Source organism: Odocoileus virginianus, chromosome 21 (genome assembly GCF_023699985.2).
Source record: "Odocoileus virginianus isolate 20LAN1187 ecotype Illinois chromosome 21, Ovbor_1.2, whole genome shotgun sequence".
Taxonomy (NCBI): Eukaryota; Metazoa; Chordata; class Mammalia; order Artiodactyla; family Cervidae; genus Odocoileus; species Odocoileus virginianus.
The window spans coordinates 19,582,150-19,597,455 of NC_069694.1; the positions used below are offsets into that span (position 1 = coordinate 19,582,150).

Genomic DNA, 15,306 nt, shown 5'->3' on the forward strand with positions numbered 1-15,306 from the left:
TCTCTGTGCTTTAATAAAAGGACTGTTTATCAAATTTACTGCTAGATTTAGAAATTATTTTCTTTTTGTCACTATTTACTCTTCAAAGTAGCCTTCAAGCCAACAAGTTTCAGTATTGCAGTACAGAATGGAGGTTGTAATATTGCTTGTGAGGGGATACACCCACACACATACACACAAGCAGGGATGCACAACATATCCCTATGTGCAAACACACCTCCGCAATGCATGCACACTCATGTGCACACTCACATATGCATGCATACATACTTGTAAATAAATGGATTGGTAGAAACCACTGTAACTCTACAACCTAGACAGAGTCCTTTATAGCCCTTCAGGCTCTTGAATGTACCTACATCCCAAGGCTGCTAATATTTGCCCTAACTACAAAGATTCCTAAAGTAACCATGCCAATTTTCCTTCTTCTCATGCTTTTTTTAGGAAGCTTAGATAGTCTGTTTTTCCTGTAGACTAGGAAGTTGGAGCAGGTAGTCAGAGTCAAGAGGCTTTTTCTCCACCTGTGTGGTCTCAAGAGGGCACGTCACCCAGGAGACAGAATGGGCTGAAACACATGCCAGCTCCCAACTATAGTGCAGAAATAGAAAAGCTGCTTAATGTTGGTCATTGAGGGCATAGTTCTAGAGCAGCCTAAAGTGGGGCTTCCTGGCAGGTGTGAAATTTGCATCTCTTTAGCATGCTAGTGGTGAATTGTCGTCTAAGGTGCTTTATTCCGAGCGTGCTTTTAGCAGAGCTGAGATGAATATTAGAGGAAATGCAGTTTTATAGCCTGGAGTACTCGCATTCTTAAGAGTGTTACATGATTCTCACTCATTCATTTGGCAGGGAGTTATTAAGCCCTTATTCTTTGTCAGGCACTATGGTGAAGCACAGAGTTTGATGTCTGGAATTAGCTAAAAGTCACTTGAAGGTAAATCTGCAGATACAGCTGGAAATGTCCAGAAAAAGGTGTGAGCATGAAGAAATAAAACAAGATTTCTTGTGGGGCTCCCGACCTGGGTCCCAATACAATTTCTAAAGAAAGTTCTGCTAATGTTTTGAGTGATGACAGGTACCTTTGAATAAGCCTATGCATATGGACGTGAGCAGTACAGAAACCATTTTGATGTAAATTCCATAGGCATATTCCAAAGTGGGTTCTTGCCACTTTATAATATGGCGTGGTCTGTCACTTCATGGAAATACATTCATCCTGCAACTTCTCAGGAGGCTGCCTTGCATCTGGTACCACCCAAGGCTCAGGAAGAATGTTTCTATGACTGATCCACAGCACTGATACTGTGCCAAGTGTCAGCTATCTTGAGGGCCTGTGGATCTGAGCACTACTCTCCATGTAGGATTTGGATTCTGTTTTGGGTGTCATTGGCATTCAAGGGATGGCTCTGATCCCTTGGTTCATTTCTCAAGTATTTATTGAGCACTTACTGTATGCAAGTACTAACACAGGTGCTTGGAATACAAAATAAAGATCCTTGCCTTCATAGAGCATCTATTCCAATGGGCTTTGGCAGTTTCTTTCTCCTGGTCTTCCTGGCACCTGGAGTCCAATGTAAAAACTAAAAGGGTTTCAGGAGCCCTCACAGATGAAAAGGCTGCAGGCTGGGATCTTGGCATCCGTAGTTGAGAGACACCTGTTCTTCACTTCTCAAAAGGGGAGGGGAAAGAGATTTTGTTCCACACTTGGACTCTTAACCTGTTTCACAGATGCAAGGGCACTCACCCTTTGCCTCTCTAATCCTTTTTTCACCTGCTTGTCCATGGTCTTGTTGATCTGGCAGGAGAGCAGGAATGAGAGACCCGAATGTCCAGGTTTGCACACTCACACCCCCGCAGGGTTCCTAAGCCTTCGACAGCCAGGCTGGAGGCTACTGTATAGAAGCAGGTGGGAGCACCTGGAGAGGGCGGAAGTGGGCCCCTGAGAGCATGAATCAGCAAGAACAAGGAGACTTGACCCTAGACTCATAAGAACCAGCCCTTCTGTTGTCCAATCCCAGGTATAGACACAGCTCTGAAGCCACCTCCCTTCTCCACCCCCTCCCCTCTGCCTCAGGCCCAGCCACACTCCACCCGTCTGCTAAGCAGACCCATAGCCCCTGAGCTTTACCCGTAGACCATTGCGGCTTCTTCGCTCAGATGATATGTTGGTATCCAGTGCAGAGTAATCAACAGACGGCTGGCAGGTCACCTAGAAATCAGCCCAGCCAGGGCAGGTTCCGGCCTCCTGTCTCAGTTGAGTGCATGTGAATTTCAAGGGCGTTGCTGATACTCAGGGCAACACAAGGCCTTCTGTAGACAAGGGCATTGCTAAACAGTCCACGGGGGCTGAGTGATGATTCGAGGCCAGCATTATGGCCAAGGTGGAAGGCAGAAATCCCGACAGCAGGCTGGTGAAGTCCTCCTGGGAAGACTTTGAGGTGGCCTCATGTTTTCTAGCACTTAGCATTTCTTTAATGCCATCTGGCCCCAAAAAGAGACAGGAAAGGTTTTTCTCAGACTTTGGCAGAATGCTTTCACAACAACTGATTCTCTTTAGAGAAATTTTCATTTAAAAAAAAAGTCATTTCTTTCTTGTTGTTCTGAAATCCAGGGGTTGCATCAGGCAGTCAACGGCCTGGGATGGTATTACCACAAATTCAAGAAAAATTATGCCAAAGCGGCTAAGTACTGGTTAAAAGCGGAAGAAATGGGGAACCCAGATGCCTCATACAATCTTGGAGTCCTGTACTTGGATGGCATTTTCCCAGGAGCTCCTGGAAGGAATCAGGTAAGCCTTGTGACCAGCTATGCAGCTGGTCAGACACCTGGTCAAGAAGCAGGTTTACTGTGGGCCCAGCCCAGTACAGACACCACCCGAGATACAGGTCATGAGCTCAAGGAACCCAAGGGCCCAGTTAAGAAGACAAGAGAGTGAAGAGCGAAAACCGGCACTAGCCAAAGGCCAAGTGTGTTCTAATCGCTGTGACCCAAGCAGTTCTGGAAAGGGGCAATGGGGAAAGCCAAAGCAGTCAGGAAGGCTTCATGGAGGAGGAGGCTTGCGCCGGGGAGAGGAATGGGAGATGAGGCGAGATGAGAATAAGAGAGATGGTACAGAGATTGATCGCTGATCTTACTGGAAGCAAAGAGGGCTGTGTCCAAAAAGGATTGCTAGGTATGAGATTGGATTTAATAATAGTAATGTAAATAGTAATGACAGTCTTCAGTGTTTGCTGAACACTTCCTCTGGGCCATATACTCTTAGATACTTTCTATGTGCCATCCCATGTCATCCTAACTATACTCTTGGAATGCAAATGTTACTACATCCATTTAACAGAATAAGCGACCAAGGCTCTGAAAGGTTTCATAACTTGCTCAGACGTCAGACACTTAAGTGGAGTCAGGACCTGGTTCCCGTGCGAAATGGAAGCCCCTTGTTATTGATAATAATGTTAATGGTGGTAATAACAATCTGAACACCATTACAGTCAACGAATTAACTGAACACCCACCTTCTGCCAGGAACTCTTCCGGGTAGTGGTGGATACAGCAGCAGACAGAACAGTCTCTGCTTTGGGGAAGCTTATATTCCAGTGGGACAGAAAGATGATGAGCAAAGATAGAGCATGAGGGAAAGTGAAGTGATATGGGGAGAAATAAAGCCAGATGAGGAGGACCCAGAAGGTGGAGACCAGGGGATGCTATTTTATAAGCAAGATCAGAGAAGGTCTTTCTGATAATGTGACCTTGTACAGACTCCTAAAGGAGTCTTGAGAATATCTGGGAGAACATTCCAGAAAGAGGGAAGAACATTCCAGAAAGAGGGATCAGCAGAAGTACAACAGGGAGATGAAACTGGCGGGAGCTGAGAGCAAAAGAGGTGGCAGAAGAGATAAGGTCAAGGAGGCAGGTGCCCAGGCAGCTGCTCTGAGCAAGATGGGACAGCTCTGAACAGGGCAGGGATGTGCTGTGTTGGAAAAGGCTCCTCCAGGGTCCGGATGGAGATGGGCTTGAGGAAGAGAAGAGCAAGAGCAGGGGCTTGATGCAACAAGGACCTACCGCAGAACACACGGAACTCTGTACTCCATGTTGTTACGTGGCCCGGATGGGAGGGGAGTTGGGAGGAGAATGGAAACATGCATGTGTGCGGCTGAATCCCTTTGCCGTCCACCTGAGACTATCACAACATAGGTAATCGGCTATCCTCCAATACAACATTAGAAGTTTAGGAAAGAAGAAACAGGGGATTAATGCATTGAATCCAAATGAGAATGGATGGGCAGTATCAGAAAGAGGACTGAGATGTGAGTAGATTCTGGATCTGTTTTGAAGGTCAAGAGGACAGAATTTGATGGTGATTGGATGTGAGGTGTGAAGCGGGGAGAGGAGTCAGGCTGACTCCAGAGGGTTTGGCATTTATTGAGATGGGAAGAAAGGTAGTATTCAGACAGATGGGCAAGCCGTAGCAGCAGATTTGGGGTTGGGAAATGAGAGAATTATTTTTGGTAAAACATCATACCAAGCCTCAAATATCCATTATCTTATTTAATCTTCATGACAAATTTTCATGATAGCTACTATCAGAAGCCACATGTTTCCTCTGTAGAAACTGACATGTAGAAACTTAGTTGGAAAGTTTAACTGACATGCTCATAGTCATGCAGTTAGTAAGGAGCAGAGCTGGGATTTGAACCCAGGCCTGTTTGACTCCAAGTTCAGTTCAGTTCAGTCGCTCAGTCGTGTCCGACTCTTTGCGACCCCATGGACTGCAACACACCGGGCTTCCCTGTCCATCACCAACTCCTGGAACTTACTCAAACTCATTCCATCGAGTTGGTGATGCCATCCAACCATCTCGTGGCATCATCGGCTCCAAAGCCTCCGCTTAAAAATGGCAGTTAACTGCCTGGGGAAAAATAATGATAATCAGTGACGCATCTACCCATTTAAGCATTTGTTTTCACTTTTCCCTCTACCTCTCTTTGACTACACAGGAGGCTGTGTATTTTTATGCATTGCAAATGTGTTAGCCCTCCCACACATCTGCTAGAATGGATTTTTTCATTGTCGTATTCTAATTTTCACTTTCCTACTAGAACTGCAGTTTTTGCATCTGAGTTTGAAAAAAGGTATTAAGTGAGGTTAGGAAAGCAAATGCCTGAAGTTTCACCAGGTGTGACCTCTGCTTCGGTCTTCTGTCTGGCTGGCAGGGGGTTTATGTGAGGATACCTGGTGATAATGGCATTCCTAATGTTATCTTATTTATTGGGTAAACTTAACAGAATAGCTGCAGTCAAGGTTATCCTGTCGAGAAGCTTCTGTGATTGTCTTCCTGGAACTTGACTTGGTTTCTTAAAGATATCAGATGTTATAAGCCTATGATGAAATCACGTGTTATGAACCCCACGACCTTAGCTCTGATGAAGCCTGCCCAGGAGGACGTCTCACTAATGACACCGACGTTTGCTCGTCTCTTTCCAGACATTAGCCGGTGAATATTTCCATAAGGCTGCACAAGGTGGACACATGGAAGGAACTTTGTGGTGTTCTCTGTACTATGTCACGGGCAACCTGGAGACGTTCCCTCGAGATCCCGAGAAGGCTGTTGTGTAAGAACTTATCAGATGCTGCTTGTCAAGGGAAAGCCGTATACTGTGTTCACCACGTCTGAGAAAATAGAGTTCTTTTTTCTTTTTTTTTTTCATTTTTAAAATGTAATTTTTATCAGTTACATATGCACAAAAAGAGTCAAATTATTTGAGGAGGCAGAAATTTAAAAAGAATAATAATTTGACAAGAAAAATAGGAAGTCTCTATCCCCCTCCCACATACCATTTCCTGCTGCCTAGAATAAGTCACTTTTCCTGTTTTATTAATAATTATTTCTCTTTTTATTTGCCTCTATGTCTAAATAACATGCTTAAACCACTATTTCTTATTATACTCCTACAGACTTTGTCGAATGATGTGTCACTGGGAAAAGATAAATTTATATATAGTTCTTTCACTCTGCCACTTCTAACTGCCCTGCCTGGTCACACTTCCTACCTTCTCCCATCTTCCCCATGAGTACATCATCATTTTGCTTGGATTGGTATCAAGGTTCATATTATTGGATTTGCCAAAAAAGTTCTTTTGGCCAACCCAATATTTTTACCATTTAATGCTATTCGTAGCTGACCATGTAGTGTGGTGTGATTCCTCTTTCTTGCATAACTTTTTGTTTTCTATGGAATACTACTAATGATGATTATTTATTTGCTTATCTCTGTGTACTTACCATCTCCTATGTACTTGATATTCACATTCTCCTTGTGCTGTCTAAATCTCCTCTCAGTATGTCTACACCTATCAGGTAACTCTGTTCATTTAATCTTCTTGGCAACATCTCTTCTCTTTGTTCAGGGAGAGCTGTCTTCCTACGATTGACTTGTTAGAATTCCTGATTAACATTATCTTTTTCCATACTGGTAGACTCTTTTCATTAAGCACTTTTCACATCTTTGTTTCAAAAGATGACAACTGTTAAGCATTCATTATAAAGGGCACTGAACTCAAGTGCTCACAATGTATATCTCTTTCCCTTCTTAACATTCAGTTCCAACTTGTGGCTCCATAACAATTCTAACAAGCGAAATATTTCCCAAGTGAGATTTATTGAAATCACATGAAGTAAAAAGAAATTATTTAATTTGCCACAGTTTGGATATTTTCTCCTCTGTTTCCCTTATAGATGGGCAAAGCACATAGCTGAGAAAAATGGCTACTTGGGTCATGTCATTCGCAAAGGCCTCAATGCCTACCTGGAGGGCTCATGGTAAGTTCGCCTGAACTTTCTCAGTCCTCACCTTTCAATCTGTCAGTGTATTCTTAGGAGATGGAGTCTTAAAATGCAACTGAAAAAGCAGTTTGCAGGGAAATCACAGCCTCCTGGTAATGATATTCAGAGTATCACCGACTGATTGGCTGTTGATTAGAAAACATAGCATTTCCATGTTTAATTATATGCAAAAATTAGTTCTCTAGGGGGAGCGTCCACATTCATCAAGTTGAGAGACACATGAATGCGTTGACTTTTCTTCCCTTCGGCTCATTCTACTTGGTTTCAGAGTCTGGAGACAGCATAGGCGATCCCTGCTGATCCTCTGCCTCTCACTGGCACGTCACAGGAAGTCCAGGATTTCTGTCTCGTTCGTGGGAAGGAGCGAAAGCAGTGTGTTTAGGGCTTAGGCTACGTTTTCCCTAGGATTGCTGGAAATCACTCAGCAGACCTCAAGTGTCACAGCCAAATAGACTCCGCCTCTCTCAGGGTCTTCTGATGGAGTTAGCAAATCTCACCCTGTATGAAGAAATGGGGTGAAACCGCACACATGAGGACCCCATTTCCAGTTACTTGATTTTACAAATATAAGGGCACTCCTCTCCAAGATCTACCTGAGTCCATCTCTCTGTTCTCTGTTTTTAGGCCTCATGGTCCATCTTACTTTTCTCTGGGCTCCATTTGTGTGCTTGTTTATTGCCTAAATGATCTGGATATTTCCTTAATAACTAAAAGGCAAATGCCAATCAGCACACATCCTATTGGTCCACCACCTCAAAGACATTAGAGCAGCCCTATCACTGATTGTGCTCTGATCTGAACTTTAATTAAAAATTAAAATATAAGTCCCAAAGAAGGCCATTTCCTTCTTTGGTTCATGGGTGCCCAGGTAATCCACAGATAGCATCTCAGTGAATGAGAATCTCAAATTAGAAAATGCAGGCAGGGACTTCCCTGGTGGCCCAGTGGCTAAGACTCTGTGCTCCCAAAGCAGGGGGCCCCCGGTTCAATCCCTGGTCAGGGAACTAGATCCCACATGCTGCAACTAAGATCTGGTGCAGCCAAATAAATAATTATATGTTTAAAAAAAAAAGAAAGAAAATGCAGGCAAAATGGGCCACGTGAAAAAAAGCACTGAATAAAACTGTGTATTAGTATCATCTTGTAAAAGTTTATCATCTGTGGCTTCACTTTGCATAATGAGAAAGAAATTTTTTTAATGAAATGATCTTTTCCCAATTGATACACCTTACTATTTGTGTGCTGTTTATCTTTTTTCCCAAGTAAACTTCAATTTCTAGAACTTTCCAGTTTGACCTTAGCTCATTTCTGCTTCTCACCCTCCACATTTCCCATCCTTTGCTCCTGACAACTTCATCGGGAAACTAAGCATTCAAACATCAAAATGTTTCTATGTGGGGTTTTCCCAAAGCAAGAGCACATATGTAAGCACCCCTAGGACACACACACACACACACACACACACACACACACCCCAAGATGTCTCACACTTTTTCCCATAAAGAGGGTATCTGCTTAGCTTTCTTGCCGACTTTTGAATTTAACATCACAAAGCACTTCAGGGAGCACATTTAAAAATTTTCTGTGAAGGTCAAGAGGGATTAAGCTGTAGTGGCCTGCTTTCCTTCTTAGACTATTCAGCCGCATTACATGATTGATTTGGGGGCAGTGGGGGGAGGGCGGTGGATTAAGTGTGCTCTCCACGGTTAGTGAGTTTGGGTTCAGTTCAGCAGATTTTCCTGAGTACATTTAAATGCAGGGTGCCATAGCTGCAGGGGATGTCACAGGTAAGACTGGGGGCAGTTAGTTCACTGCCTCATCTCTTCCTGGTGCTAAACTGCCTGCAGTTTCTCGGGTGGCCCATATTCTCTCTGACCCCTGGGCCTTTGCACTTGCTGTTCCCTCTGCCCAGAGGTCCTGCCTAACCCCTTAGTCCCTTTGTCCTCGCATGGGTCATCATGGCTCTTTACTTGTTGACTGCCCTGTGATGTGTATCCCAGTGCCTAGCGCCTAATGGCTTCTAGGAAGTACTCAATAACTACTGAGAGAATGATTTAAGACAAATAGACAGAACAACCATCACTCAAGAGCCATGAGCAGTATTTGAAGAGCATCAGGGATTCGGAGGAAGAAAAGATGCAGCCTGGTTGGGGACTTAGTTCAGCCTTTATAAAGGAAGTAACACCAAATGGCCTCGAGGGACGGGTGGAATTTCCACCTAGTCATAGTACTTCTATGGGCTTCCCCGGTGGCTCAGAGGGTAATGAATCTGCCCGCAATGCAGGAGACCTGGATTCGATTCCTGGGTGGGAAGATCCCCTGGGGAGGGGAATGGCAACCCACTCCAGTATTGCCTGGAGATTTCTGTGGACAGAGGAGCCTGGTGGATTACAGTCCTTGGGGTCGCAAAGAGTTGGACATGACTGAGCGACTAACACTTTCACAGTAATGAACAGGATCACAGAAAGCAAAGAAACAGGAGAATTCTGAATGTGGCTAGAAATTTTTAAGCCACCCAGTTTGCCTTGAGGGTAAAATTCGTAAAAGGAAGTGGTATATGACAAGACCAAAGAGGTGCTGTGTTATGGGATTTTGAATAGCAGTTATATAGTTTTTATTTGGTTTGTCCAGTAGTGGGGAGCCAACAAGGGTTTGGGGAGAGGGTAGTGATGTGACAGAGGTGGGTTCTGAGATGCTTAAACAAACAGCTGCAAATGTGGTGAAGAGAAGGGAGACTGAATGGGGGAGTTAGTTCAGAATCCAGGTTAAAGGAGCTGAGCTTTTGAGCTGGAGCTGCGGCCTGAGCCAGGTAAGTTGTTTCCACTTCTTTTATCACTCAATAATTGTTGCATACCAATAATATGTAATATGTATGTAAGTTCCAAAGTGAAAGTCACTCAGTCGTGTCCGACTCTTTGCTACCCCGTGGTCTATACGGTCCATGGAATTCCCTAGGCCAGAATACTAGGGTGGGTAGCCTTTTTCCTTCTCCAGGGGATCTTCCCAACACGGGGATCAAACCCAGGTCTCCCACATTGCAGGCAGATTCTTTACCGGATGAGCCACAGGGGAAGTCCAAGTTCTGAAGCATAACAATAAAATGAACACCTGTAACCCTACCATCCTGTTTAAGAAAATAGACCATCGAAACCCCCTGCATGTTCTTCCCAGATGAAACCCACCCCAGTCCCAGGATCTAGAACTAACCATTTCGTGAGTCTTTTGTCCCTTTGCCCCTTGCTTGCTTTATAGTTTTGCTATATATGGATATAATCCTGAGCAATAGATCTGACTTGTTTCTGAGCTTCATATCATTAGAGTCATATCATATGTAATTCTTCATAAATAAACATCATGCTTATTTAACCTGATATTTCTGGGATGCATATCTTTGGATACATGTAGGTCATTTATTTTCACTGCTGTCATACACTGCAATTTACTTACCAGTTCTCATATTAACACATATTTGGGTTCTTTCCCTTAAGAACAATGTAGCCATGCACATTTTTATGTATATCCTAGTACATGTAGGAAGAATTTATCTAAAAATACACGCTTCGGAATAAGGTCACAGGCTAGCCATGTGTTCAACTTTACAAGACAACGTCAACTGTTTTCCAAAATATTTTACCCATTTACACTCCTGTCAACCCCATATAAATTTCTGTTTCTTCATATCTTTGTCAGTTCTGATGCTGATGCTAAGTATTATTAAAAATATGACTTCATCTGGACTTGAGACCTTTTCCTACTAACAGGAAGAAAAACCTAATACCCATTACAGTGGGAGTATCTTTGTCAAAGTATATTTGAGACAAAGAGCTTTTCTCTTTTCCTTCTCTCTGAGCTTCCAAATGCCTCAGGGGTTAAACAGGAAATGTATGACCATTGGCCTCCTCACACCACAACATGGCATTTTTGGGGGTCCCATCTATTTTGCTGTAATAGAACTAAATCATCCATCAATGTCCCAAGTTCACCTCTTTTTTCATTTTTTTGTGAGTGCATTTATTCTGGGCATTATTTTCAAATCACATGTGTCAGTTTGATGAGCTTGTGCTTTTCTGTGTTGTTCTGAGATTTATATGGGATAGTTTAAAAGCGGAGCATGATTGAGAAAAGGGCATTTTGCTGCTTAGGCAAAATACGGAAGATAATGCTGTCATGCCCGAGGCTATCCTTGGACACCAGGAGAAGTCAGCTAAGGAGAGCTCACCTGTCGTGTTTCATTTCTTTCCCGCAGACCCTGCTGTGTGTTTTATCTGTGAGCTATGTGTTTTATTGTCCTTTGTCTTAACTATACCCCCCAAACACTTAACCCAGGAGGTTAGCCAGATTCTAGTAAGCTTGAGGCAAGACAAGAAGGCATGCAAGATTCCTGTTGAAAGAGATGCGTCTTTTTGCCTTGGAGCAGGGTCCTAAATTCTGCTGAGACCCCAGGATTTTTTTTTTTCATACATATATATATATATATATATATATACTTCCAGTTTGGACTGCTTCAGGCATTGGCAGAAAAGAATCCAGAGAAAATAATTGGATTGTTTGAGAAACTGCTCAGAGAAACTCAAATTCACAGTTCACAGCAAGCAGCCAAAGGATTGATTATTAAGATGTATCATTATAAAAGTTCTATAAATGGATGTGCTGTGTCTGAAGTGGGAGGGTAGCAAATGTGCCCCTACACTCGCTCTTTGATCTGCTTCTCTCTGCACCCCCACCCCAATCTCCATCAGAATGACTGCCTGGGTGACTCGTTCACTTTACCACATTGGAAATAAGGTTGGACACCCTGGACAGCTTCCTAAAGCTTGAGGAAGTTCATGGAAGGATAGTACAGATTTCCGGCTTGTCTCTGGGCCCCCTACACAGAGAAAATACTGAGTAAATGTTTATTCTGTGACTAGAAGGACAGAAATATCTGTATAATTAACACTTTCAGGCAATCTCAGTTGAGGCACAAGTAAGAGCAAAGTCCTGGGAGGCTGAATGTAGATAGGGTTTCTGCAGAGGTGTCCTGACTCTGAAGTCGTCACAAGTTGAGAAAATCTGGTCTTCAGTGTTCTGACACTTGCCTAGAGTTCACTCTTCAATATGTGAAAATGGATGGTGGTGGTTTTGGATTCCATGGCTTCGGTAAAATGGAAGACAGGTGGATTTCTGTCAGTACTTTTACTTTTTTTTTTTTTTCATGCCACTGGGCGTGTGGGACCTTGGTTCCCTGACCAGAGACTGAATCTGCGCCCCTACAGTGGAAACGCAGAGTCTTAACCACTGGATCTGCAGGAAGTCAAAGTTTTTAGCCTTATTTTTGATGGTTTCAGTGCTTCCTCAAAGTATACGCTTGAGAATTCTGTGAAATTTCCTCCTGGCATCTACTGACACGATAATTGGTCAGTGGAAAATTGTTGTTGTTGTTTAGTTGATAAAGTCACGTCTGACTCTTTGCAACCCCGTGGATTGTAGCTCACCAGGCTCCTCTGTCCATGGGATTTCTTAGGCAAGAATACTGGAGTGGGTTGCCATTTCCTTCTCCAGGGGATCTTCCAGACCCAGGGACCAAACCTGCATCTCCTGCATTGGCAGGCGGATTCTTTACCACTGGGTCACCTGGAAAGTCCCAGTCAATGGAAGCCTTCCTATAAAATGTGTTCCTCTCTTCCCTCTCCCACCACCCAAGTAACTTTAGAGACAAGGTATTGTCTTTATAAAATTTATCATAGTGACTTTGTTTTTACAGGAAATGTCAACCTGTGTACCCTGCTCCCAAATTCTAACAATCTGCCCAACCACTGTCTGAGAAAAACTCATTTTCTTACATTGTAGTAACATGAGCCCTCTTCCATGAAGGCAAGGAGCCCACATGACGTCTGACCTTGGGCTGGCAACCCTACTCCATCTATTTCCCTCATCCATCCCTGGGGGAAACTGAGGCACTGGTGCAAACCTGAGTGTTGGAGATGATAAGACCTTCGGGATGGGACCTTATCGTAGGATGGGACTTGCTGCTGAACCTTCCTCGAGGGTCCCCCATCTAGGGCCTGCTCTGAGGATTCTTGTCACCAAACATGATTCAAGGCTATGTAAGAAAACGCCTGGGGCTTTTTGTGTTGCTGCAGTCGCAGTTGTGGGCTTGTTACGTGGCTTGTCTACACTCCTTACGTGGCTGCTTAGCCAGCCTTATCTCTTGAGCATGAGTCATGCCTAATTGGTCAGCTGCCTTGGGTATCTCGGAGGCCAGAAATCAGCACACTCAGCAGCCATGACCTGGGATGTCTGATTGAAAGTCTGCCTGTCCTAATTTGAACCCCCAATCATCTCTGTCTGTCCCCATGGGAAGGCCTGCCAGGAGCTGCTTTAGCCACGTAGAAAAGATGACCTCCTGGGACTTTCTCGGGGGTCCAGTGATTAACACTTCCACTTCCACTGCAGGAGGCACAGGTTGGATCCCAGGTTGGGGAACTAAGATCCTGCATGCCAGGAGGTGTAGCCAACGAAATAAAAAAATGACTCTGCCTCCAGCCCCTCTCCCCGCCCTTTCTTAAACAGTTCTGAGATGGAGCTAAAGTTAACGAAGAGTTCTTAATGTCAGCCACTGAAAATGAAAAATAAGCTTTAGAAACAACCAGGTATAGTTAAAATTTTAACTTATGAAAAGGGCAACACAAAAGAAAATGGAGGAAATCAGATAAGTTAAAAAAAAAGTCACTTGCAGTCTCAGCACCTAGAGATAAGTACTGTTAGCGTTTTGGTAGGTCATTTTAAGTAGTTGTTTTTTCTCTGCATATGTATGTCCATGTGTGTACTCAGTTTTATATTTGTTTTGCAAAAATGAGATTGCACTGTTTTTTATCCTGCTTTTCTCACGCAATGGAAAATTTGGCATAGATACCTTTCTACTATTTCAAATGCTCTTCTTCAACATCACTTTAATGATCTCTTCTGAAAGTGGCTGCACCATGGGTTAACTGAACTAGTCACTGATTTTCAGATATTTGTGGGGTTTTTGATGTTGTCATCATTCATATACACAGATCTGACATGAGCTCTATTGTCAGAGTCTTTGCATATGTTTCTGATTTTTTTAATTTATTATTTTTCTTTTTTAAAATTAATTTATTTTTTATTGAAGCACAATTGCTTTACAGAATTTTGCTGTTTTCTGTGAAACTTCAACATGAATCAGCCATAGGTATACATACATCTCCTCCCTTTTGAAGCTCCCTCCCAGCTCCCTCCCCATCCCATGCCTCTAGGTTGATACAGAGCCCCTGTTTGAGTTTCCTGAGCCACACAGCAAATTACCGTTGGCTGTCTATTTTGCACATAGTTCTTGGAATAAACCTTCATGAGGCAGAACTGTTGGGCCAGGTGGTATGTACATTTGTAAGGCTCTCACATTTAACAATTGCATTAATTGGCTTCCCACTAGCAGTAGTTAGAGAAATATGTCCATTTTCCCCAAGCTCTTGCTGTTATCCGGATTATGAATCGGGTGCCAATCTTTCAACAGATGACAAGTGGTCTCATTGTTTTGCAATTATTCAATTACCAGTGGTCTTGAATACTTTTTTTTTTTAATATGTTTTTGACCATTGGTATCAAGCCCCTTGTAAACTGCCTCTCCTTGGCCAAACTTCTGATGTACCACAAAAGCTCAGCTTTAATTAAGCTTGTTCAGAGTCCTAAGCCTCATAAAGCCCTTCACAAAACAGGACTCGAAAGCACAGGGCTTTTTCTTAATACCACTTATCTCCTCTAAGCGAGGATGGAGGATGGAGGATGGAAGGATTTCAAGGACCCAAAGCTGATATAGGCAGCTCCCCAGGCAACACGCAACGAGTTGTTCGGCCAGTAGATGTCGCTGTTGTATCAACCCGCTCCCCAACCTTATCTGTGAGTTCAGCCTTTTAAGATAGAAAATAAATCAGCGCATGCAGTATTTTTAACAACAGTATTTATTAAAAAAAAAAAAAACTCATGATTTTGTGCTTTTAAAAACTGCTTATTTTTTGCCCTCTTATGTGTGAATATAAAGCTCTCTGTGAATATTAGTAAGAGCCACTATATGAAATTTATTATTAATCATCTATTTTTAGGCACGAAGCTTTGCTGTATTATGTTTTAGCAGCAGAAACTGGAATTGAAGTGTCACAGACAAATTTAGCACACATCTGTGAGGAGAGGCCAGTAAGTAAATGTATTCTCAGACTAGAAGCTCTGAGGTTAAGGATAATGAATTGGGTTTTATGGAGGCAAAATCAGTCACTTGGCCAAAATATTAATGAGTTAACTTTTTCTCCCCCTTCGTTCCCTTAGGACCTGGCCAAGAGATACTTGGGTGTTAATTGTGTGTGGAGATACTATAATTTCTCTGTTTTTCAAATCGATGCTCCTTCATTTGGTATGTATAGAGAAACAGGTACTAAATTGAAGCTTTGGAGGCTTTTAATCTTTAGTAACAG

The 15,306-nt window shown here is 43.1% G+C and overlaps 1 protein-coding gene across 4 annotated transcripts in view; it reads left to right on the forward strand.

Annotated features, from left to right (window-relative positions):
- Positions 1-15,306, forward strand: part of SEL1L3 (SEL1L family member 3) — a 108,387-nt gene that overhangs the window by 77,300 nt on the left and 15,781 nt on the right. For 3 of the 4 annotated variants that reach the window (XM_020897616.2, XM_070452071.1, XM_070452072.1), the window contains 5 exons: positions 2,609-2,785; positions 5,479-5,606; positions 6,731-6,814; positions 14,941-15,031; positions 15,161-15,245. In XM_020897616.2, the coding sequence (XP_020753275.2) occupies positions 2,609-2,785; positions 5,479-5,606; positions 6,731-6,814; positions 14,941-15,031; positions 15,161-15,245 (565 nt within the window). Of the gene's footprint in view, positions 1-2,608; positions 2,786-5,478; positions 5,607-6,730; positions 6,815-12,691; positions 12,921-14,940; positions 15,032-15,160; positions 15,246-15,306 lie in introns of those variants that run through there. The other variant, XM_070452073.1, reaches the window with a different exon arrangement.